This window comes from Pseudophryne corroboree, chromosome 6 (genome assembly GCF_028390025.1).
Source record: "Pseudophryne corroboree isolate aPseCor3 chromosome 6, aPseCor3.hap2, whole genome shotgun sequence".
In the NCBI taxonomy this organism is placed as follows: Eukaryota; Metazoa; Chordata; class Amphibia; order Anura; family Myobatrachidae; genus Pseudophryne; species Pseudophryne corroboree.
In genome coordinates, this window is record NC_086449.1 from 419,462,158 (window position 1) to 419,488,415 (window position 26,258).

A 26,258-nucleotide genomic window follows, 5' to 3' on the forward strand; every position below is an offset into this window, starting at 1 on the left:
AGCCAGAATAGGTATATTACATTGCTGCCCAGGGCGCCCCCCCCCAGCGCCCTGCACCCTCAGTGACCGCTGGTGTGAAGTGTGCGGAGAGCAATGGCGCACAGCTGCAGTGCTGTGCGCTACCTCATGAAGACTGAGACGTCTTCTGCCGCCGGTTTCTGGACCTCTTCTCTATTCGGCATCTGCAAGGGGGTCGGCGGCGCGGCTCCGGTGACCCATCCAGGCTGTACCTGTGATCGTCCCTCTGGAGCTAGTGTCCAGTAGCCTAAGAAGCAAATCCATCCTGCACGCAGGTGAGTTCACTTCTTCTCCCCTAAGTCCCTCGTTGCAGTGAGCCTGTTGCCAGCAGGACTCACTGAAGATAAAAATCCTAACAAACTTTTTTAAGCAGCTCTTTAGGAGAGCCACCTAGATTGCACCCTGCTCGGACGGGCACAAAAACCTAACTGAGGCTTGGAGGAGGGTCATAGGGGGAGGAGCCAGTACACACCACCTAGTGGTCAAACTTAAATTTTGTGCCCTGTCTCCTGCGGAGCCGCTATTCCCCATGGTCTTGACGGAGTCCCAGCATCCACTAGGACGTCAGAGAAATATATTCTTTGCAACAGTTAGAATTATGAAGTAGAAAAGTTTCTTAAAAACATTAAATGAGAAATGGATTTTTTGTATTGTGCATACAGAAAACAGTTTTTCACATTCAAATTGTGGATAAAAAGGACCAACCTCATAAACATGGTTATAAATTACCAATAACATTCATATACAGTGTGTAAAAGTTCCCATATCCTGTCAAAACTCAAAATATTTGCCTTTTTAATTATCTTTCTATGGAATTTAATGCAAGCTAGTGTTGCCTGTTATCAGGAGTTCACTGCAAAAAATGGCTATTTGCAGTATTTTTCAAAGTAACAAGAAGTCAACTGTAAGGGGAAAAAAACTCTTTCAACTGTAAATGTATACAACTGGCCCAGTACTGCATCATGTATGACCCAAAATGTAAAATCAATGCAACCATTATCAGACATGTGGGATGGGGAAGACAGTTGAGCGCTACTGACGTGTGCGAATATATACACTCCCATCAGCCATAACATTAAAACCACTGACAGATGAAATGGGGGGGGCGGGGGGGAATAAAAAAAAAATAAAGTATTATCTTGAAAGATTGGATTTACAGGTGTGTCCACATACATTTTACCTCCTTTCGCGTTAAACAGCCATTCTAGTCGTGCCATGCCATAGTGTGACTCGTAGCATTGAGGGTCTTTTTGTGATTTATTCAGTTAAAATGTATCTTATTATAAAACGAAGCTAATAGGACGCAAAAGCAGCTTCTGCTGATTAAGAAGATATGCGGTATGCCTATATTCTGTGTGCAACTGCGGCTATATCTGTATACAAAATGCCATGCTACAGCGTTTGCCTGGAAAAGCATTTCGTATGCAGATACAGCCGCAGTCGCACACAGAGTAATCAGAAGATGCTTCTGCATCCCATTAGCTTTGTTTTGCTATAAGACGCATTTTAACAGAAAAAGTTGCAAAAAAAATATGGTCGGCGATACTAAGTCACCCAGTGCTCGCACGTTGTGTGTAACACGACTTGTCGCATGGAAGATAGATGTATGTGGACACATCTGTATTAGGCAACAAGTGAACAGTCAGTTCTTGAGGTTGATGTGTTGGATGCAGGAAAAAATAGCAAGCGTAAGGATCTGAGCGGCTTTGACAAGGTCCAAATTGTAATGGAAAGATGCTGGGTCAGATCATCTCCAATACGTCAGATCTTGTGGGGTGTCCCTAGTATGCAGTGATTAATACAGTACCTACCAAAAGTGGACCGGGGTAGGACAAATAGTGAACCGGCAACAGAGTCGTGTGCACCTAAGTGTCTCTGAAGTTTGATGAAGTCCTGGACTGTATGAAGGCATTTCCTTCTGAATACTAAAATAATAAGAATTTACTCACCGGTAATTCTATTTCACGTAGTCCGTAGTGGATGCTGGGAACTCCGTAAGGACCATGGGGAATAGACGGGCTCCGCAGGAGACTGGGCACTCTTAAAAGAAAGATTAGGTACTATATCTGGTGTGCACTGGCTCCTCCCTCTATGCCCCTCCTCCAGACCTCAGTTAGGGAAACTGTGCCTGGAAGAGCTGACATTACTAGGAAATGATTTGGAATCCAGGGTAAGACTCATACCAGCCACACCAATCACACTGTACAACTCGTGATAACCATACCCAGTTATCAGTATGAACAACTGAGCCTCAGTAACAGAGGCTCATAACAATAACCCTTTAGTTAAGCAATAACTATATACATGTATTGCAGAGAGTCCGCACTTGGGACGGGCGCCCAGCATCCACTACGGACTACGAGAAATAGAATTACCGGTGAGTAAATTCTTATTTTCTCTGACGTCCTAGTGGATGCTGGGAACTCCGTAAGGACCATGGGGATTATACCAAAGCTCCCAAACGGGCGGGAGAGTGCGGATGACTCTGCAGCACCGAATGAGCAAAGGCAAGGTCCTCCTCAGCCAGGGTATCAAACTTGTAGAACTTAGCAAATGTGTTTGAACCCGACCAAGTAGCAGCTCGGCAAAGCTGTAAAGCCGAGACCCCTCGGGCAGCCGCCCAAGAAGAGCCCACCTTCCTTGTGGAATGGGCTTTTACTGATTTAGGATGCGGCAATCCTGCCGCAGAATGAGCTTGCTGAATCGTGTTACAGATCCAGCGCGCAATAGTTTGCTTTGAAGCAGGAGCACCCAGCTTGTTGGGCGCATGCAGGATAAACAGCGAGTCAGTTTTCCTGACTCCAGCCGTCCTGGCTACATAGATTTTCAAAGCCCTGACTACATCTAGTAACTTGGAGTCCTCCAAGTCCCTAGTAGCCGCAGGCACCACAATAGGTTGGTTCAAATGAAACGCTGATACCACCTTAGGGAGAAATTGGGGACGAGTCCTCAATTCTGCCCTGTCCATATGGAAGATCAGATAAGGGCTTTTACACGACACAGCCGCCAATTCTGACACACGCATAGCCGAAGCTAAGGTCAATAGCATGACCACTTTCCACGTGAGATATTTTAGCTCCACGGTCTTAAGTGGCTCAAACCAGTGGGATTTCAGGAAATCCAACACAACGTTAAGATCCCAAGGTGCCACTGGAGGCACAAAAGGGGGCTGAATATGCAGCACTCCCTTAACAAACGTCTGAACTTCAGGCAGTGAAGCCAGTTCTTTTTGAAAGAAAATAGATAGGGCCGAAAACTGGACCTTTATGCATCCTAATTTTAGGCCCATAGTCACTCCTGACTGTAGGAAGTGCAGGAATCGACCCAGCTGGAATTCCTCTGTAGGGGCCTTCCCTGGCCTCACACCATGGCCCTCATTCCGAGTTGATCGGTCGCAAGGCGAATTTAGCAGAGTTACACACGCTAAGCCGCCGCCTACTGGGAGTGAATCTTAGCTTCTTAAAATTGCGACCGATGTATTCGCAATAATGCGATTACTAACTACTTAGCAGTTTCAGAGTAGCTCCAGACTTACTCTGCCTGTGCGATCAGTTCAGTGCTTGTCGTTCCTGGTTGACGTCACAAACACACCCAGCGTTCGCCCAGGCACTCCCACCGTTTCTCCGGCCACTCCTGCGTTTTTTCCGGAAACGGTAGCGTTTTCAGCCACACGCCCCTGAAACGCCGTGTTTCCGCCCAGTAACACCCATTTCCTGTCAATCACATTACGATCGCCGGAGCGAAGAAAAAGCCGTGAGTAAAAATACTTTCTTCATAGTAAAGTTACTTGGCGCAGTCGCAGTGCGAACATTGCGCATGCGTACTAAGCGGATTTTCACTGCGATGCGATGAAAAATACAGAGCGAACAACTCGGAATGAGGGCCCATATACGGTGATAATGTTGTGCTGTCACGTCTTTCCTAGCCTTTATCAGCGTAGGAATCACTTAATCTGGAATGCCCTTTTCCGTTAGGATCCGGCGTTCAACCGCCATGCCGTCAAACGCAGCCGCTGTAAGTCTTGGAACAGACAGGGCCCCTGCTGTAACAGGTCCTGTCTGAGAGGCAGAGGCCATGGGTCCTCTGAGATCATTTCTTGTAGTTCTGGGTACCAAGTTCTTCTTGGCCAATCCGGAACGATGAGTATAGTTCTTACTCCTCTCTTTCTTACAATCCTCAGTACCTTGGGTATGAGAGGAAGAGGAGGGAACACATAAACCGACTGGTACACCTACGGTGTCACTAGTGCGTCCACAGCTATCGCCTGAGGGTCCCTTGACCTGGCGCAATATTTTTTTAGCTTTTTGTGGAGGCGGGACGCCATCATGTCTACCTGTGGCAGTTCCCAACGATTTACAATCAGCGTGAAGACTTCTGGATGAAGTCCCCACTCTCCCGGGTGGAGGTCGTGCCTGCTGAGGAAGTCTGCTTCCCAGTTGTCCACTCCCGGAATGAACACTGCTGACAGTGCTAGCACGTGATTCTCCGCCCATCGAAGAATCCTTCTGGCTTCTGCCATCGCCATCCTGCTTCTTGTGCCGCCCTGTCGGTTTACATGGGCGACCGCCGTGATGTTGTCTGACTGAATCAGCACCGGTTGGGTTTGAAGCAGGGGTTCTGCTTGACTCAAGGCGTTGTAAATGGCCCTTAGTTCCAGAATATTTATGTGAAGGGAAGTCTCCTGACTTGACCACAGTCCTTGGAAGTTCCTTTCCTGAGTGACTGCCCCCCAACCTCGGAGGCTTGCATCCGTGGTCACCAGGACCCAGTCCTGTATGCCGAATCTGCGGCCCTCGAGAAGATGAGCACTCTGCAGCCACCACAGCAGAGACACCCTGGCCCTCGGGGACAGGGTGATCAGCCGATGCATCTGAAGATGCGATCCGGACCACTTGTCTAACAGATCCCACTAAAAGATCCTTGCATGGAACCTGCCGAAGGGAATTGCTTTGTAAGAAGCTACCATCTTTCCCAGGACTCGCGTGCAGTGATGCACTGACACCTGTTTTGGTTTCAGGAGGTCCCTGACCAGAGATGACAATTCCTGGGCCTTCTCCACCGGGAGAAACACCTTCTTCTGTTCTGTGTCCAGAATCATGCCCAAGAACAGCAGACGCGTCGCAGGAATCAGCTGCGACTTTGGGATATTCAGAATCCAGCCGTGCTGTTGCAGCACTTCCCGAGATAGTGCTACGTTGACTAACAACTGCTCCTTGGACCTCGCCTTTATAAGGAGATCGTCCAAGTACGGGATAATTATAACTCCCTTCTTCCGAAGGAGTATCATCATTTCGGCCATTACCTTGGTAAATACCCTCGGTGCCGTGGACAGACCAAACGGCAACGTCTGGAATTGGTAATGACAGTCCTGTACCACAAACCTGAGGTACTCCTGGTGAGGTGGGTAAATGGGGACATGCAGATAAGCGTCCTTGATGTCCAGCGACACCATAAAATCCCCCTCTTCCAGGCTTGCAATAACCGCCCTGAGCGATTCCATTTTGAACTTGAACTTCCTTACATAAGTGTTCAAGGATTTTAAAATTTAGAATGGGTCTCACCGAACCGTCTGGTTTCGGTACCACAAACATTGTGGAATAGTAACCCCGTCCCTGTTGAAGGAGGGGAACCTTGATTATCACCTGCTGAAGGTACAGCTTGTGAATAGCCGCCAGCACTACCTCCCTTTCCCTGGGAGCCGCTGGCAAGGCTTATTTGAGGTAACGGCGAGGGGGAGTCGCCTCGAACTCCAGCATGTATCTCTGAGATACCACTTGTAGAACCCAGAGATCCACCTGTGAGCGAACCCACTGGTCGCTGAAGTTCCGGAGACGCGCCCCCACCGCACCTGGCTCCACCTGTGGAGCCCCAGCGTCATGCGGTGGACTTAGTGGAAGCAGGGGAGGATTTTTGTTCCTTGGAACTGGCTGTCTGGTGCAGCTTTTTTCCTCTACCCCTGCCTCTGGGCAGAAAGGATGCGCCTCTGACCCGCTTGCCTTTCTGAGGCCGAAAGGACTGTACTTGATAATACGGTGCTTTCTTAGGCTGTGAGGGAACCTGAGGTAAAAAAGTCGACTTCCCAGCTGTTGCTGTGGATACGAGGTCCGAGAGACCGTCCCCAAACAATTCCTCACCCTTATAAGGCAAAACCTCTATGTGCCTTTTAGAATCAGCATCACCTGTCCACTGCAGAGTCCATAATACTCTCCTGGCAGAAATGGACATTGCATTAATTCTAGATGCCAGCCGGCAAATGTCCCTCTGTGCATCCCTCATATACAAGACGTCCTTTATATGCTCTATGGTTAGCAAAATAGCGTCCCTGTCGAGGGTATCAATGTTGTCTGACAGGGTATCAGACCATGCTGCTGCAGCACTACACATCCATGCTGAAGCAATAGCAGGTCTCAGTATAGTACCTGAGTGTGTATATACAGACTTCAGGATAGCCTCCTGCTTTCTATCTGCAGGCTCCTTTAGGGCGGCCGTATCCTGAGACGGCAGTGCCACCCTTTTAGATAATCGTGTGAGCGCCTTGTCCACCCTAGGGGATGTCTCCCAGCGTAACCTATCCGTTGGCGGGAAAGGGTACGCCATCAGTAAACTCTTAGAAATCACTAGTTTCTTATCAGGGGAACACCACGCTTCTTCACACAATTCATTTAATTCATCAGATGGGGGAAAAGTCACTGGCTGCTTTTTCTCCCCAAACATAATACCCTTTTTAGTGGTAACCGGGTTAATGTCAGAAATGTGCAACACATTTTTCATTGCCGTAATCATGCATCGGATGGCCCTTGTGGACTGTACATTTGTCTCATCCTCGTCTACACTGGAGTCAGACTCCGTGTCGACATCTGAGCTAGCGGGCGTTTTTGAGCCCCTGATGGCCTCTGAGACGCCTGGGCAGGCGCGGGCTGAGATGCCGGCTGTCCCAAGGCTGTTACGTCATCGAACCTTTTATGTAAAGAGTTGACACTGTCGGTTAATACCTTCCACATATCCATCCACTCCGGTGTCGGCCCCGTAGGGGGCGACATCACACTTATCGGCTCCTGCTCCGCCTCCACGTAGCCCTCCTCATCAAACATGTCGACACAGCCGTACCGACACACCGCACACACACAGGGAATGCTCTGACTGAGGACAGGACCCCACAAAGTCCTTTGGGGAGACAGAGAGAGAGTATGCCAGCACACACCACAGCGCTATATAACACAGGGATTTTCACTATACTGAGTGATTTTTCCCAATAGCTGCTTATTAACACAAATTGCGCCTAAATTTATGTGCCCCCCCTCTCTTTTTTAACCTTGTTGTACTGGATACTGCAGGGGAGAGCCTGGGGAGCATCCTTCCAGCGGAGCTGTGAAGAGAAAATGGCGCTGGCTGTGCTGAGGAAGATAGCCCCGCCCCCTCAGCGGCGGGCTTCTCCCGCTTTTTATAATGTTAATGGCGGGGTTTTTTGCACATATACAGTGTTATACACTGTATTATGTGCTATTTGTGCCAAAAAGGTAAACTAATTGCTGCCCAGGGCGCCCCCCCCCCCCCCCCAACAGTGACCGGAGTGTGTGGTGTGCTATGGGAGCAATGGCGCACAGCTGCAGTGCTGTGCGCTACCTTAATGAAGACAGGAGTCTTCAGCCGCCGTTTTTCATCTTTATCTTATGTCTCTGCAAGAGGGACGGCGGCGCGGCTCCGGGAACGGACGATCGAGGTCGGGCCCTGTGTTCGATCCCTCTGGAGATAATGGTGTCCAGTAGCCTTAGAAGCACAAGCTAGCTGCAAGCAGGTAGGTTTGCTTCTCTCCCCTCAGTCCCTCGTAGCAGTGAGTCTGTTGCCAGCAGATCTCACTGACAATAAAAAACCTAACAAATACTTTCTTTTCTAGTGAGCTCAGGAGAGCCCACTAGGTGCATCCAGCTCTGGCCAGGCACAGATTCTAACTGAGGTCTGGAGGAGGGGCATAGACGGAGGAGCCAGTGCACACCAGATATAGTACCTAATCTTTCTTTTAAGAGTGCCCAGTCTCCTGCGGAGCCCGTCTATTCCCCATGGTCCTTACGGAGTTCCCAGCATCCACTAGGACGTCAGAGAAATTATGTTGTATCCATTTTATGATGTCTAGAACTCATTGATCTTTGATGGAATGTAAACATGTGTGTGTACTGTACAATCCTGCCCAATACTGATGTGCATACTGTACTGATTCAGACCACAGTAGGGATGGTACACCATTGGTGGATGACCTCAATGATATGAAACCATCAACTGAGAGTAATTGACAGTTCCAACCACCAACGGCCATCACTGCTCTATTACTCACTGTGCCAATCAGTTGTGGGTGGGTTTGTCACCTTGGGGGCAGTATTAGGTTCTGTGTCCCCACACCAGGGTTAAAAAAACAACAACAAAAAAAACACACGGCAGGCCTCTGTGCCATTAACGACAAAGAACCATTGTATTTCCGCCATCAATGGCAAAGCCATAGATCATCAGTGGTTAATCATTGATGGTCTATGGGCTTTCCTCCTACACCATAGTTACAATGGGGGTCTTCTGATTTCAACTTTCATTCTTAACCTTGAACGCAGGGGTAGAAGACATTCTATTGTATTGCCTTGCTGGCTTATAAAGCCTTGCATCTCTGAATTGCTATCGTTATGAGAGAGGCTGAAAAAACCTGGATCTTCACTCATGGCAAAGGTTTGCGCTTCCTTATAGAGGATTTCCATATCAGCAAGTTCTTCTCATGTCTAAAAACAACATTTCCTTCAAAAGTGAGAAGCAGGCAAATAATCATTAGACTGGGCATCAGAGACCTTGCTAAATAATCAAATGTATCCAAAGTAACTTCAATTAAAATATATTTTGCACGTTTTTCACACTTAACAGGTGTTTACAGTTTACCCTATCCTCGATAGCTGTATGGAGATTATCTACCCATAATATTAAGCATTCTAGTTACTGAGGATTTGACAGTACTGGATTTCAATGTATTACCAGGGGAAACTAGTTACTTATATTTTTAAAAGCTCTTTCCACCTTCGTATCCAGGTTTGGAAAAAACAAAAAAGTTAAATAAATAAATAAAAAGTAAAAAATAACAAACCTTTTGTTTACTTCAATGTTTTAATGAAAAATAAAATTAATCATGTATTGAACCTTGATCAGCCATGTTTTAATGCTTTCTAACATTAATAATGTTATTAAGCTTTGATTTGATTTATTTACATCTTTCAATATATTTTTTTTTACATCTTATTATTCCTATGACATCTGATCAGAAGTAGATAGACTAAACATATTAATACATAGTCGCTTTTGATTCATTTTTATAGTAAATCCTGTAAAAAAATACTTTGTTATTTCATTTGATTTATATTCTGTCTCCTTTTGTACCTTGCAATCCATTCCATCTGCAACTCAGGGTGACTGCTTATCATGTGCTTTTCCTTCTCTTACTTATGCCGAGTATACACTAAACGACATGCAAACAATATGTCGTCATTCACAATTTCCCCGTGGAGCTTCCAGACAAATGATGATATGCATACACACATTGAGTGGTTTTACAAAAGACCAAACGATATACGCGAGTTGTTCGACACTACTAAATTGTTGGGTTTCAGACCAACTCTAAAGGTTAAGACCTATTGTTGGTAGCGTACAAACGGCGAAATTTGCTCCTAGTCATTAGCTGCATTTTCGAAATCGAGCTACATGTTAAGACGATGACGCTAGCAACCTTCGGGTGTGCGTATTGCTAGCAATATAGTGCATACACACTTAGTGATTTTAAGAATTTGACGTAACGAATGGTCATTATTGGCAAATTTGTTTAAAAAGTCATCTAATGCGTACCGGGCTTTAAACTATTTTGTACACTATACTCCTTACAACAGCACGTAGCCCTTACTTTCAGCCACCCTGATGCTTATTTTAGTGTCATGTCCATTGATGCAGCAAGTTTATATACCCTGTACTTGTCCTACATTGTCTTCTACTGTAAGTTACTGTTCTTGTTTTATTCATCTGTTTATGTACTTTGTTAGGCACCTCGGAAACCCTTGTGGCGCCATATAAAAGGAGGAGAAGGAGGAGAATAATAATAATAATACTACATACAAAGCACACTCCGATAGATGAAACTGGAAATAGGAGCAAGTTAATGTTAAGCATTAGTCCTACTTATTACTTATTATAATTAAATAAATCTGAATAGTAATACAAAATGGAAAATGCAAAAGCAGTTTTCAGAGAAACACACACATACACAAACAAAAGGAGGAGTTAAGACATTAGCACTGGACATGTCATTGACATTAAACATTTTGAATAAAAATTTAAAAAAAATTCAGTATAGTAGGCTTTTTTTTTTTTTTAAGTCACAGTGCCATGCCTTAAGTCACAGCATTATAAGATAATCAGAATGCTTTACATAAATAAATAATAAAAAAGGAACCCTTTTGTTTAAACCAGCCAACCCTGTTCCGATCCATGGAGTCTCAAAAGAGAAACTTTATCTAGTAGTGCAAATACATTTCTAGCAGAAAAGCTAGATATGGTTTCATCTACAGGTTGAGTATCCCTTATCCAAAATGCTTGGGACCAGACATATTTTGGATATCGGATTTTTCCGTATTTTGGAATAATTGCATACCATAATAAGATATCATGGTGATGGGACCTAAGTCTAAGCACAGAATGCATTTATGTTTCATATACACCTTATACACACAGCCTGAAGGCAATTTTAGCCAATATTTTTTATAACTTTGTGCATTAAACAAAGTGTGTCTACATTCACACAATTCATTTATGTTTCATATACACCTTATACACACAGCCTAAAGGTCATTTAATACAATATTTTTAATAAATTTGTGTATTAAACAAAGTTTGTGTACATTGAGTCATCAAAAAACAAAGGTTTCACTATCTCACTCTCACTCAAAAAAGTCCGTATTTCGGAATATTCCGTATTTCGGAATATTTGGATATGGGATACTCAACCTGTACTTTAAGAGCTGTTTCAGTATTCTTCATCATCAAAAGAATACATAAATCAGTCTCTTAGCATTAGACTGCTGTTTCTCAACATTCCTTATAGATTAAATTCTGTACCACCTGAGAAATGCACGAGTTACAAAATACTGCATTTTGGGTAGAAAAATATTCAAAGGCTGCACATATCTTATTATGTTGTGACCTGTTCTCCTTCCCAGTAGGTTCTGTAAGGATACTGATGAAAATAGAATTATTTGCTACCTAATAGTAGATATAGAGTATATGAAAATAAGAATTTACTTACCGATAATTCTATTTCTCGGAGTCCGTAGTGGATGCTGGGGTTCCTGAAAGGACCATGGGGAATAGCGGCTCCGCAGGAGACAGGGCACAAAAGTAAAGCTTTTACAGGTCAGGTGGTGTGTACTGGCTCCTCCCCCTATGACCCTCCTCCAGACTCCAGTTAGGTACTGTGCCCGGACGAGCGTACACAATAAGGGAGGATTTTGAATCCCGGGTAAGACTCATACCAGCCACACCAATCACACCGTACAACTTGTGATCTAAACCCAGTTAACAGTATGATAACAGAGGAGCCTCTGAAAGATGGCTTCCTAAACAATAACCCGAATTAGTTAACAATAACTATGTACAAGTATTGCAGATAATCCGCACTTGGGATGGGCGCCCAGCATCCACTACGGACTCCGAGAAATAGAATTATCGGTAAGTAAATTCTTATTTTCTCTATCGTCCTAAGTGGATGCTGGGGTTCCTGAAAGGACCATGGGGATTATACCAAAGCTCCCAAACGGGCGGGAGAGTGCGGATGACTCTGCAGCACCGAATGAGAGAACTCCAGGTCCTCCTTTGCCAGGGTATCAAATTTGTAAAAATTTACAAACGTGTTCTCCCCTGACCACGTAGCTGCTCGGCAGAGTTGTAATGCCGAGACCCCTCGGGCAGCCGCCCAAGATGAGCCCACCTTCCTTGCGGAATGGGCCTTAACAGATTTAGGCTGTGGCAGGCCTGCCACAGAATGTACAAGTTGAATTTTGTTACAAATCCAACGAGCAATCGACTGCTTAGAAGCAGGTGCACCCAACTTGTTGGGTGCATACAGTATAAACAGCGAGTCAGATTTTCTGACTCCAGCCGTCCTTTAAATGTATATTTTTAAGGCTCTGACAACGTCCAACAACTTGGAGTCCTTCAAGTCGTCTGTAGCCGCAGGCACTACAATAGGCTGGTTCAGGTGAAACGCTGATACCACCTTAGGGAGAAAATGCGGACGCGTCCGCAGCTCTGCCCTATGTCGAATGGAAAATTAAATAAGGGCTTTTATAAAACAAAGCCGCCAGTTCAGATACTCTCCCGGCCGAAGCCAGGGCCAGTAACATAGTCACTTTCCATGTGAGATATTTCAAATCCACATTCTTTAGTGGTTCAAACCAATTGGATTTGAGGAAATCTAAAAACTACATTTAGATCCCACGGTGCCACCTTAGGCACCACAGGAGGCTGTATATGCAGTACTCCTTTGATAAAAATCTGGACCTCAGGGACTGAGGCCAATTCTTTTTGGAAGAATATTGATAGGGCCGAAATTTGAACCTTAATAGATCCCAATTTGAGACCCATAGACAATCCTGATTGCAGGAAATGTAGGAAAACGACCCAGTTGAAATTCCTCCATCGGAGCACTCCGCTGCTCGCACCACGCAACATATTTTCGCCAAATACGGCGATAATGCTTCGCGGTGACTTCCTTCCTTGCCTTTATCAAGGTAGGAATGACTTCTTCTGGAATGCCTTTTCCTTTTAGGATCTGGCATTCAAACGCCATGCCGTCAAACGCAGCCGCGGTAAGTCTTGAAAAAGACAAGGACCCTGCTGAAGCAGGTCCCTTCTCAGAAGTAGAGGCCACGGATCGTCCGTGACCATCTCTTGAAGTTCCGGGTACCAAGTCCTTCTTGGCCAATCCGGAGCTACTAGTCTTACTCCTCTTTGCCGTATAATCCTCAATACCTTTGGTATGAGAGGCAGAGGAGGAAACACATATACCGACTGGTACACCCAAGGTGTTACCAGCGCGTCCACAGCTATTGCCTGCGGATCTCTTGACCTGGCGCAATACCTGTCCAGTGTTTTGTTGAGGCGAGACGCCATCATGTCCACCATTGGTTTTACCCAACGGTTTAATAGCATGTGGAAAACTTCTGGATGAAGTCCCCACTCTCCCGGGTGAAGGTCGTGTCTGCTGAGGAAGTCTGCTTCCCAGTTGTCCACGCCCGGGATGAATACTGCTGACAGTGCTATCACGTGATTCTCCGCCCAGCGAAGGATCCTGGCAGCTTCTGCCATTGCCCTCCTGCTTCTTGTGCCGCCCTGTCTGTTTACATGGGCGACTGCCGTGATGTTGTCCGACTGGATCAACACCGGTCTTCCTTGAAGCAGAGGTTCCGCCTGGCTTAGAGCATTGTAGATTGCTCTTAGTTCCAGAATGCTTATGTGAAGAGACTTTTTCAGGCTCGACCACACTCCCTGGAAATTTCTTCCCTGTGTGACTGCTCCCCAGCCTCTCAGGCTGGCATCCGTGGTCACCAGGATCCAATCCTGCATGCCGAATCTGCGGCCCTCCAATAGATGAGCCTCCTGCAACCACCACAGAAGGGATACCCTTGTCCTCGGCGACAGGGTTATCCGCAGGTGCATCTGAAGATGCGACCCTGACCATTTGTCCAACAGATCCCTTTGCATGGAATCTGCCGAAAGGGATTGCTTCGTAAGAAGCTACCATTTTTTCCCAGGACTCTTGTGCATTGATGTACAGACACCTTTCCTGGTTTTAGGAGGTTCCTGACCAGGTCAGATAACTCCTTGGCTTTTTCTTCGGGAAGAAAAACCTTTTTCTGAACTGTGTCCAGAATCATCCCCAGGAACAGCAGACGAGTTGTCGGCATTAATTGGGATTTTGGAATATTCAGAATCCATCCGTGCTGCTTTAGCACCTCTTGAGATAGTGCTAAACCCATCTCTAGCTGTTCTCTGGACCTTGCCCTTATTAGGAGATCGTCCAAGTATGGGATAAATAATACGCCTTTTCTTCGAAGAAGAAATATTATCTCGGCCATTACTTTTGTAAAGACCCGAGGTGCCGTGGACAAACCAAACGGCAGCGTCTGAAACTGATAGTGACAGTTTTGTACAACGAACCTGAGGTACCCCTGGTGTGAGGGGTAATTGGAACGTGGAGATACGCATCCTTGATGTCCAAGGATACCATAAAGTCCCCTTCTTCCAGGTTCGCTATCACTGCTCTGAGTGACTCCATCTTGAACTTGAACTTCTTTATGTACAGGTTCAAGGACTTCAGATTTAGAATAGGCCTTACCGAGCCATCCGGCTTCGGTACCACAAAAAGAGTGGAATAATACCCCTTCCCTTGTTGTAGAAGAGGTACCTTGACTATCACCTGCTGAGAATACAGCTTGTGAATGGCTTCCAAAACCGTCTCCCTTTCTGAGGGGGACGTTGGTAAAGCAGACTTCAGGAAACGGCGAGGTGGCTCTGTCTCTAATTTCAACCTGTACCCCTGAGATATTATCTGCAGGATCCAGGGATTTACCTGCGAGTGAGCCCACTGCGCGCTGTAATTCTTGAGACGACCGCCTACCGCCCCCGAGTCCGCTTGCGAAGCCCCAGCGTCATGCTGAGGCTTTTGTAGAAGCCGGGGAGGTCTTCTGTTCCTGGGAAGGAGCTGCCTGTTGCTGTCTCTTCCCTCGTCCTCTGCCTCGTGGCAGATATGAATAGCCCTTTGCTCTCTTATTTTTAAAGGAACGAAAGGGCTGCGGTTGAAAGGTCGGTGCCTTTTTCTGTTGGGGAGTGACTTGAGGTAGAAAGGTGGATTTCCCGGCCGTAGCCGTGGCCACCAAATCCGATAGACCGACCCCAAATAACTCCTCTACGCATCGCCTGTCCACTGTCGTGTCCATAAAGCTCTTCTGGCCCAAATGGACATAGCACTTACCCGTGATGCCAGTGTGCAGATATCTCTCTGTGCATCACGCATATAAAGAAATGCATCCTTTATTTGTTCTAACGACAGTAAAATATTGTCCCTGTCCAGGGTATCAATATTTTCGATCAGGGACTCTGACCAAACTACCCCAGCACTGCACATCCAGGCAGTCGCAATAGCTGGTCGTAGTATAACACCTGCATGTGTGTATATACCTTTTTGGATATTTTCCATCCTCCTATCTGATGGATCTTTAAGTGCGGCCGTCTCAGGAGAGGGTAACGCCACTTGTTTTGATAAGCGTGTTAGCGCTTTGTCCACCCTAGGAGGTGTTTCCCAGCGCTCCCTAACCTCTGGCGGGAAAGGGTATAAAGCCAATAACTTCTTTGAAATTAGCAGTTTTTTATCGGGGCACCCCACGCTTCATCACACACGTCATTTAATTCTTCTGATTCGGTAAAAACTACTGGTAGTTTTTTCACACCCCACATAATACCCTGTTTAGTGGTACCTGTAGTATCAGCTAAATGTAACATCTCCTTTATTGCCAAAATCATATAACGTGTGGTCCTACTGGAAAATACGGTTGATTCGTCACCTTCACCACCGGAATCAGTGCCTGTGTCTGGGTCTGTGTCGACCGACTGAGGCAAGGGGCGTTTTACAGCCCCTGACGGTGTTTGAGGCGCCTGGACAGGCACTAATTGAGTGTCCGGCCGCCTCATGTCGGCAAACGACTGCTTAAGCGAGTTGACGCTATCCCGTAATTCCACAAATAAAGGCATCCATTCTGGTGTCGACCCCCTAGGAGGTGACATCCTCATATTTGGCAATTGCTCCGCCTCCACACCAATAACGTCCTCATACATGTCGACACACACGTACCGACACACAGCAGACACACAGGGAATGCTCTATACGAAGACAGGACCCACCAGCCCTTTGGGGAGACAGAGGGAGAGTCTGCCAGCACACACCAAAAAGCGCTATATATGACAGGGATAGCCTTATGATTAAGTGCTCCCTTATAGCTGCTTTTATATTAATATATTGCCATTTATTTTGCCCCCCCTCTCTGTTATACCCTGTTTCTGTAGTGCAGTGCAGGGGAGAGACCTGGGAGCCTTCCTGACCAGCGGAGCTGTGACAGAAAATGGCGCCGTGTGCTGAGGAGATAGGCCCCGCCCCTTTTCCGGCGGGCTCGTCTCCCGCTATATAGTACATTTAGGCAGGGGTAAATATCTCCATATAGCCTCTGGGGCTATATGTGAGGTATTTTTAGCCTTTTTAAAGGTTTTCATTTGCCTCCCAGGGCGCCCCCCCCCCAGCGCCCTGCACCCTCAGTGACTGCCGTGTGAAGTGTGCTGAGAGGAAAATGGCGCACAGCTGCAGTGCTGTGCGCTACCTTAAGAAGACTGCAGGAGTCTTCAGCCGCCGATTCTGGACCTCTTCTTGCTTCAGCATCTGTGAGGGGGCCGGCGGCGTGGCTCCGGTGACCATCCAGGCTGTACCTGTGATCGTCCCTCTGGAGCTTCATGTCCAGTAGCCAAGAAGCCAATCCATCCTGAACGCAGGTGAGTTCACTTCTTCTCCCCTCTGTCCCTCGTTGCAGTGATCCTGTTGCCAGCAGGAATCACTGTAAAATAAAAAACCTAAGCTAAACTCTCTAAGCAGCTCTTTATGAGAGCCACCTAGAATTGCACCCTTCTCGGCCGGGCACAAAAATCTAACAGGAGTCTGGAGGAGGGTCATAGGGGGAGGAGCCAGTACACACCACCTGACCTGTAAAAGCTTTACTTTTGTGCCCTGTCTCCTGCGGAGCCGCTATTCCCCATGGTCCTTTCAGGAACCCCAGCATCCACTTAGGACGATAGAGAAAACAGTACTAATTTAAGGGATTACCTCTGGTGGGTGTTTTTTTTACCTGTTTGTATATTGATTCCTATTGAATGTCATTCGTAAATGGAAGGTATACTCACTATGCTGCAGAGTCATTTAGTTGGTATTCCCTTGATCTGTTAAAACAGGCCTGTACCCCTCCATCTTTCCATAAGCGTTTGATGACTCCAGCCAGCTCAGCGGTCATAAATCCTTCCTCTGCTGCCCCAGCCAATACAAAAAGTTGACGTGCATCATCCTGTAAAAAGATTAAAAACTTATATTATAAAAAACAAAACAAAAAGAAAAACCACTCTGGGGCTGATTTAGTGTTGCATTCAAGTTTATTCTGTAAATGGATATGATATTGTAACTTTGGCCAGGGTGCATGCTTTTGCAGCTGAGCATATGCAATGTTCACCAACTACGGGTAATTCGGGGTCGTACAAATCTCAACCGCATTTCCACTTGCTGCTGAGCGGGCATAACTGGTTTGCAACTGGGTATTTACACGTAGGTGGGTAAACACTGGACAATTCGCTCCGTGAGCTATATCGTCTAGTGCAGTGGTAGCCGCCAACCCTGGTCCTCGAGAGCTACCAACAGTTCACATTTTCCAGCTCACCTATCAGGTGCAGTCATTACTCACCGACACATTTTAAAAGATCCACAGGTGGAGCAAATTACTTAACTTGTGATTCTGTGGGGAGACCTGGACAACGTTAACTGTTGGTAGCTCTCGAGGACCAGGGTTGGCTACCCCTGGTCTAGTGTTTTCCTACTCTCCCAGGCGGCCGACCTAGTGAATACACACTGGACGATATCGTCCAGTGACGTCATGCCACAGCCGGCCCGTACATGCAGTTTTGGGCAATATCTCCAAATTGAGTTGCAAGCACAGCCAACAGTGGGGGACGGTAACGATTTGTTATTTATCGTTCGTAGCATACGTACACACTGGGCAATATTTTAAACAATATTGCTCAAAAGGCTGGAAATGAGCGATAGCGTCTAAAATATTGGCCAGTGAGTATGCACCTTAAGCGTTTATAGGGCATATAGACAGTATTTCTATTTAACTTGATTTACAGAATTAAACTAATGAGGCCATTAAATCTATTATTACCTATTACTACTTGTAATACATCCAGCTTTTTTGAATAAACTACTTTGCTTTAAAATAAGAATTTACTCACCAGTAATTCTATTTCTCGTAGTCCGTAGTGGATGCTGGGTACTCCGTAAGGACCATGGGGGTATAGACGGGCTCCGCAGGAGACTGGGCACTCTTAAAAGAAAGATTAGGTACTATATCTGGTGTGCACTGGCTCCTCCCTCTATGCCCCTCCTCCAGACCTGAGTTAGGGAAACTGTGCCGAAAGAGCTGACATTACTAGGAAATGATTTGGAATCCAGGGTAAGACTCATACCAGCCACACCAATCACACCGTACAACTCGAGATAACTATACCCAGTTAACAGTATGAACAATAACTGAGCCTCTCTCAACAGATGGCTCATACAATAACCCTTTAGTTAAGCAATAACTATATACATGTATTGCAGAGAGTCCGCACTTGGGACGAGCTCCCAGCATCCACTACGGACTACGAGAAATAGAATTACCGGTGAGTAAATTCTTATTTTCTCTGACGTCCTAGTGGATGCTGGGTACTCCGTAAGGACCATGGGGATTATACCAAAGCTCCCAAACGGGCGGGAGAGTGCGGATGACTCTGCAGCACCGAATGAGCAAACTCAAGGTCCTCCTCAGCCAGGGTATCAAACTTGTAGAATTTTGCAAAAGTGTTTGAACCCGACCAAGTAGCAGCTCGGCAAAGTTGTAAAGCCCAGACCCCTCGGGCAGCCGCCCAAGAAGAGCCCACCTTCCTCGTGGAATGGGCTTTTACTGATTATGGCTGTGGCAGTCCAGCCGCAGAATGTGCAAGCTGAATCGTGCTACAGATCCAGCGAGCAATAGTCTGCTTTGAAGCAGGAGCACCCAGCTTGTTGGGTGAATGCAGGATAAATAGCGAGTCAGTTTTTCTGACTCTAGCCGTCCTGGAAACAAAGTTTCAGGGCCTGGACTACGTCCAGCAACTTGGAATCCTCCAAGTCCCTAGTAGCCGCAGGCACCACAATAGGTTGGTTCAAATGAAACGATGATACCACCTTAGGGAGAAATTGGGGACGAGTCCTCCATTCTGCCCTTTCCATATGGAAGATCAGATATGGGCTTTTACATGACAAAGCCGCCAATTCTGACACACGCCTAGTCCAAGCTAAGGCCAAAAGCATGACCACTTTCCACGCGAGATATTTTAGCTCCACGTTCTTAAGTGGCTCAAACCAGTGGGATTTTAGGAATCCAACACACGTTAAGATCCCAAGGTGCCACTGGAGGCACAAAAGGGGCTGAATATGCAGCACCCCTGTAACAACGTCCGAACTTCAGGCAGTGAAGCCAGTTCTTTTTGAGAGAGAAAGGGATAGGGCCGAAATCTTGGCCTTTATAGATCCTAATTTTAGGCCAATAGTCACTCCTGACTGTAGGAAGTGCAGGAATCGACCCCCCTGGAATTCCTCTGTATGGCCTTCCCGGCCACACACCAAGCAACCTATATTCGCCATATACAGTGAAAAAGTCTTGCTGTCACGTCTTTCCTAGCCTTTATCAGCGTAGGAATAACTGCATCCGGAATGCCCTTTTCCGCTAGGATCCGGCGTTCAACCGCCATGCCGTCCAACGCAGCCGCGGTAAGTCTTGGATCAGACAGGGTCCCTCCTTCTTGGCCAATCCGGAGCAAAGAATATTGTTCACACTCCTCCGTTTATTACAATTCTCAGCCCTTGGGTCTGAGAGGAAGAGGAGGGAATATATAGACAGACTGGAACACCCACGGTGTTACTAGTGCGACCACAGCTATCGCCTGAGAGTCCCTTGACCCAGCGTAAAACCTTTTTTATCTTTTTATTGAGGTGGGACGCCATGTAGTCCACCTGAGGCAGTTTCCATCAATTTGCAAAACTGCGTGAAGACTTCCTGATGAAGTCACCACTTTCCCGGGTGGAGGTCGTGTCCACTCCCGGAATGAACACTGCTGACAGAGCGCTTACTTGATTCTCCGCCCAGCGAAGAATTCTGGTGGCTTCTACCCTCGCCACCCTGCTCCTTGTGCCGCCCTGGCGGTTTACATGAGCCCCTGCGGTCTGACTGGATCAGAACCGGTTGGTCGCGAAGCAGGAACTCCGCTTGACTTAGGGCGTTGTATATGGCCCTTAGTTCCAGGATATTGATGTGAAGGCAAGTCTGTTGGCTTGACCACAAACCTTGGAATTTTCTTCCCTGTGTAACTGCCACCCACCCTCGGAGGCTTGCATCCGTGGTCACCAGGACCCAGTCCTGAATGCCGAATCTGCGGCCCTCGAGAAGGTGAGCACTCCACAGCCACCACAGGAGAGACACCCTGGCCCTGGGGGATAGGGTGATTAACCTAAGCATCTGAAGATGTGATCCGGACCACTTGTCCAGTAAGTTCCATTGTCCTTGCATGGAACCAGCCGAAGGGGATGGCCTCGTATGATGCCATCATCCTTCCCAGGACTCGAGTGCAGTGATGCACTGACACCTATTTTGGTTTTCAATAGATTCCTGACCAGTGTCATGAGCTCCTGAGCTCTCTCTATCGGGAGATAAACCCTCTTCTGGTCTGTGTCTAGGATCATGCCTAGGCGAGGCAGATGAGCTGTAGGAACCAACTGCGACTTCGGAATATATAGAATCCAGTCGTGTTGCCGTTACACTTCCAGAGAAGGTGATACGCTGTCCAGCAACTGCTCTCTTGATCTCGCTTTTATGAGGAGATCATCCAAGTATGTGATAATAGTGACACCTTGCTTCCGCAGGAGCACCATCATATCCGCCATTACCTTGGTGAAATTGGTAATGACAATCCCGTACCGTAATTCTGAGGTACGCCTGATGAGGTGGATAAATGGGGACACGAAGGTATGCATCCCTTATGTCCCGATTCATTTCAGGCTTGCAATGACCGCTCTTAGCGATTCCATCTTGAACCTGAACCTTTTCAGGTATATGTTCAGGATTTTAATTCAATATGGGTCTATCCGAACCGTCTGGTTTCGGGATTATAACATGGTCGAATAACACCACCCTCTGGTTGAAGGAGGGGACCCTTGACCACCACCTGTTGAAGATACAATTTACGAATTGCAGTTAACACTGGCTCCCTCTCTTGGGGGGAAGCCCGCCGGGTCCTCGGTGAGGGGGCATCTTCTCACAGTCCAGCCTGTATCCCTGCGATACAATTTCTATTGCCCAGGGATCTAACAGGGAGTGAACCCACTTGTGGCTGAACTTACGAAGGCGTGTCCTCACCGGGCCTAGCTCCGCCTGTGGAGCCCCAGCGACATGCGGTGGATTTTTGTAGAGACCGGGGAGGACTTCTGTTCCTGGGGACTAGCTGTGTTGTACAGCTTCTTTCCTCTGCCCCCGGCTCTGACCAGAAAGGACGCACCTCAGACTTTCTTGTTTCTTTATTCGAAAAGCTGCATTTAATAATGTCGTGCTTTCCTAGGCTGTGCAGGAATATAAGGCAAAATATCAGAATTACCAGCTATAGCTGTGGAGACCAGGCCCGAGAACCTCTCTCCACACAATCCTCAGCCTTCCATATGCCTCTTAAGTCGGCATCATCTGTCCAATATATATTCTACAGGACACGTCAAGCAGAAATCGACATAGCTTTTGTCTCTAGGACCCAGTATACTCATGTCCCTTTGGGCATGCTTTATAATTATATATCTATCACTTAAGACAGCATCTTAAAATATTTATATGCATACTAGGGTCTCAATCTCTGCTGATAAGGTACCTGTCCACGCTGCCACAGCGCTATAAACCCATGCCGACACAATCGCCGGTCTGGGTAGTATACTAGAATGTGCACACTATCTGCAGGATCCCTGAGAATAGCTAGTGCAAACAGGACACCCAAGGGGAAGATTCTCAACACATCCTGGCCCTAGTGGGGAAAGGATACAGCCTGAGAATTCTCTTGTGGGAAGCTGCCGTCTCTTGTCTGGAGATTCCCGCTCTTTTTCCTCATGAGAGGAGGGAAATTTACCTCAGCATTCTTCCCCTTAACATGTGTACTCTCGTGTCAGGGACAGATGAGTCATCAGTGATATGCAAATCATCTTTTATTCCAATAATCATATATTGAATATCTTTTAGCCCTCTTGGCTGTAACTTTGCATTATCGTAGTCGACAGTGGAGTTAAACTCTGTGTCGATACTTTGTTATTTTGGATAGTGAGCATAGAGAGACTCTGAAGGACTCTGTGACATAGGGACAGACCAGGGTAGATTTCCTTTCTGTTCCCTAACCTTTTGTGCAATAATTTTACCTCAGCACTTACACATATCCAAACAGGTGTCGGCGTTGTTGACGGAGACACCCTCCCACAAACTTATCGCTCTATCACCTCCTTAGAGGAGCCTTTTACCTCAGACATGTCGACACACGCGTACCGACACACCACACACACAGGGGATGCTCTATTTGAAGACAGTTCCCCCACCAGGCCCTTTGGACAGAGAGAGAGAGTATGCCAGCACACACCACAGCGCTATATAATACAGGGATGTACACTATACTGAGTGATTTTTCCCCTATAGCAGCTTACGAATTGTCCCTCCTTCTGGGCAGCGCAGGGTCAGGTATTACAGGGTCATCTATCCTCTGCTTTACGGAGACGTGGCTGGACGACCATATTGCGGACAACCCGATGTCTCTGCCGGGCTTCAGTCTCTTCAGGGCCGATCGCTCCAGGGTTCTCTCAGGAAAAACGAAGGGTGGTGGCATCTGCTTCTACATCAACGATGGATGGTGCACCAATGTCACGATCATAGGCAAATCATGCAGCCCTCACCTGGAGATGCTGAGTATCAACTGCAACCCCTTCTATTCCCCCCGGGAATTTGCCTCAATTGTCCTTGTGGGAGTGTACATCCCCCCCCTCGCCTGCGCGAACGAAGCCCTGCACCACCTGGCCATATGTATATCCGACATAGAACAAAAATACCCAGACTCTCTGCTTATAGTACTGGGTGACTTCAACAGAACTAACCTGAGCAAGGAGCTACCTAAGTACAAACAACAAGTCACGTGTCCCACTAGGGAAGGGCGCACCCTTGATCACTGCTACACTACCCTCAAGTCTGCCTTCCGGTCTATCCCGCGTGCTGCACTCGGCCTATCTGACCACTGCCTCGTCCACCTACTCCCTACCTATACACAGAAGCTGAGAGCAGTTAAGCCTGTCGTTAAGACTGTCAAGAAATGGACCAATGAGGCCAAGATGAAGCTCCAGGCCTGCTTTGACTGCACGGAATGAGGGGTCTTTGAAGCCTCGGCAACCGACCTGAATGACTTGACAGACACTGTCACATCCTACATCAGCTACTGTGAGGACATGTGTGTACCTACCAAGACTTACTGCATTTACAACAACAAGCCCTGGTTCAATGCCCAGCTCAGGCAACTTCGTCGAGCCAAAGAGGAGGCCTATAGCAGCGGTGACAGAGCACTATACAACCGTACTAGGAACTCTCTGACTAAAGGAATTAGGCTAGCAAAAAAGCGGTTCTCGGACAAGCTGACAAACGATCTCTCCACCAATGACCCCGTATCTGTATGGAAAGGAATGCAATCCATAACCAACTATAGGAAAACATCAAAGTCCACCGCCATGCACCAAGACCTTGCAGATGAACTGAACCACTTTTATTGCAGGTTCGCAAAAGAAGTCCCCTGCAACCCAAACAATCACCTCTACGATCCCCCCGAACACCGACGGCCAACCCCAGGCACTGCAAGTCACTCAAGAAGAGGTGGAGGCATTGTTCAAAAGGACCAAAACCAGGAAAGCTCCGGGTCCTGACGGAGTGTCACCATCTGCCCTAAGAGCATGTGCGGGTCAGCTCGCCCCCATATTCACCAAGATCTTCAATAAATCGCTGGAGCTACAGAAAGTCCCTTCCTGCCTCAAAAGGTCTACTATAGTCCCGGTCCCCAAGAAACCCACTATCACGAACCTGAACGACTACAGGCCGATAGCACTGACGTCTGTGGTCATGAAAACGTTCGAGCGTCTGGTTTTGAATCACCTGAAAACTGTGACTGGCCCCCAACTGGACCCCCTGCAGTTCGCCTATCGCTCGAATCGGTGTGTCGAGGATGCAGTCAACCTGGGCCTGCACTACATTCTACAGCACCTAGACATTCCCGGTACCTACGCAAGGGTCCTGTTTGTCGATTTCAGCTCGGCCTTCAATACAATCGTCCCCAGCATCCTCCACCCCAAATTACTTCGCCTAGGGGTCCCAGAAGCTACCTGTTCCTGGATAATAGACTTCCTGACAGATAGGACACAGGTGGTGAAAGCGGGGGAATTCACCTCTCAAGCGCGGTCCATCAGTACAGGGGCCCCTCAGGGCTGTGTCCTCTCACCCCTGCTCTTCTCCCTGTACACAAATGACTGTACCTCAGAGGCGCAATCAGTAAGGATCATCAAATTCGCCGATGACACCACCGTCATCGGCCTCATCAAGGATGGGGACGAATCGGCCTATAGACGGGAAGTAGACCGGCTGGCCCAGTGGTGCATCCACAACCACCTTGACCTCAACCCCCTCAAAACTGTCGAGATGATAGTGGACTTCAGGAAGAAGTCATCTAGTGCACCTCCGCTAACGATTGCTGACAGTGTGGTATCGCTAGTGGACTCCTTCAAGTTTCTAGGGACCACAATCTCCAGGGACCTTAAATGGGGGTCCAACACTGACGCCACTGTTGGGAAAGCGCAGCAGAGGTTGTTCTTCCTCAGGCAACTAACAAAGTTCAACATCCCACAGAAGCTCCTGCTCCTCTTCTACTCCGCGATTGTGGAGTCGGTACTGTGCTCCTCGATACTCGTATGGTACAGCTCCGCCAGCGCGAGGGACATATGCAGGCTCCAAAAGGTGGTCAGAACCGCAGAGAAGATCATTGGGGCCGACCTTCCCTCAGTCCAGGACCTGTACTTGTCCAGAGCTAAAAAGCGGGCAATGAAGATAGTAAAAGACCAGCTACACCCCGGCCACAGCATGTTTAACTTGCTTCCTTCAGGCAGGCGTTACAGGGCTGTCCCCGCCAGATCCACCAGAAGCCTCAAAAGTTTCTTTCCCCAAGCTGTCCGCCTGCTGAACTCCTGACCATTGACTGACTAGACGTACATGTAACTCACTTGTGTCCCTACGGTATACCTATCTGTGTAACTTTACTTGCCCCCCACACACACACACACACCTGCTTACCTGTTATCTACTTGGCTGTTGTATAGCAAACCGAAGACAAATTCCTAGTATACGTAAGTATACCTGGCCAATAAAGCTGATTCTGATTCTGACATACACAGTTTTGCGCCTAAATTTATGTGCCCCCCCTCTGTTTTTTACCCTTTGTGCACCAGGATACTGCAGGGGAGAGCCTAGGGAGCTTCCTTCCAGGTGAGCTGTGAAGAGAAAATGGCGCCGGTGTGCTGAGTAAGAAGGCCCGGTCCTTTTATGTACTTTAATGGCGGGGGTTAATGCACATATACAGTTTATCAGACTGTATTATGTGCTTTTCGCCAAGTAAGGTAATCTAATTGCTGCCCAGGGCGCCCCCCCCCCCCCAGCGCCCTGCACCCATCAGTGATCGGAGTGTGTGGGGAGCAATGGCGCACAGCTGCAGTGCTGTGCGCTACCTTAATGAAGACCGGAGTCTTCAGCCGCCAATTTTCAACTTCTCTTCGTTCTTCTGGCTCTGCAAGGGGGGCGGCGGCGGCGCGGCTCCGGGACCGGACGACCGAGGACTGGGCCTGTGTTCGATCCCTCTGGAGCTAATGGTGTCCAGTAGCCTTAGAAGCCCAAGCTAGCTGCAAGCAGGTAGTTTCGCTTCTCTCCCCTCAGTCCCACGTAGCAGTGAGTCTGTTGCCAGCAGATCTCACTGAAAATAAAAAACCTAACAAATACTTTCTTTTCTAGGAAGCTCAGGAGAGCCCCTAGGGTGCATCCAGCTCTGGCCGGGCACAGATACTAACTGAGGTCTGGAGGAGGGGCATAGAGGGAGGAGCCAGTGCACACCAGATATAGTACCTAATATTTCTTTTAAGAGTGCCCAGTCTCCTGCGGAGCCCGTCTATTCCCCATGGTCCTTACGGAGTTCCCAGCATCCACTAGGACGTCAGAGAAAAATATGATGTGCCACACTTTTAGATATAT

General features: G+C 47.5%; 1 protein-coding gene across 1 annotated transcript in view; it reads right to left on the reverse strand.

The window, feature by feature from the left end:
• The window catches only part of GNAI1 (G protein subunit alpha i1), a 240,288-nt gene that overhangs the window by 49,777 nt on the left and 164,253 nt on the right, over window positions 1–26,258 (reverse strand). Inside the window, exon 4 of the mRNA XM_063926950.1 lies at window positions 17,032–17,189. Within this exon, the coding sequence (XP_063783020.1) occupies window positions 17,032–17,189 (158 nt within the window). The remainder of the gene's footprint in view (window positions 1–17,031; window positions 17,190–26,258) is intronic.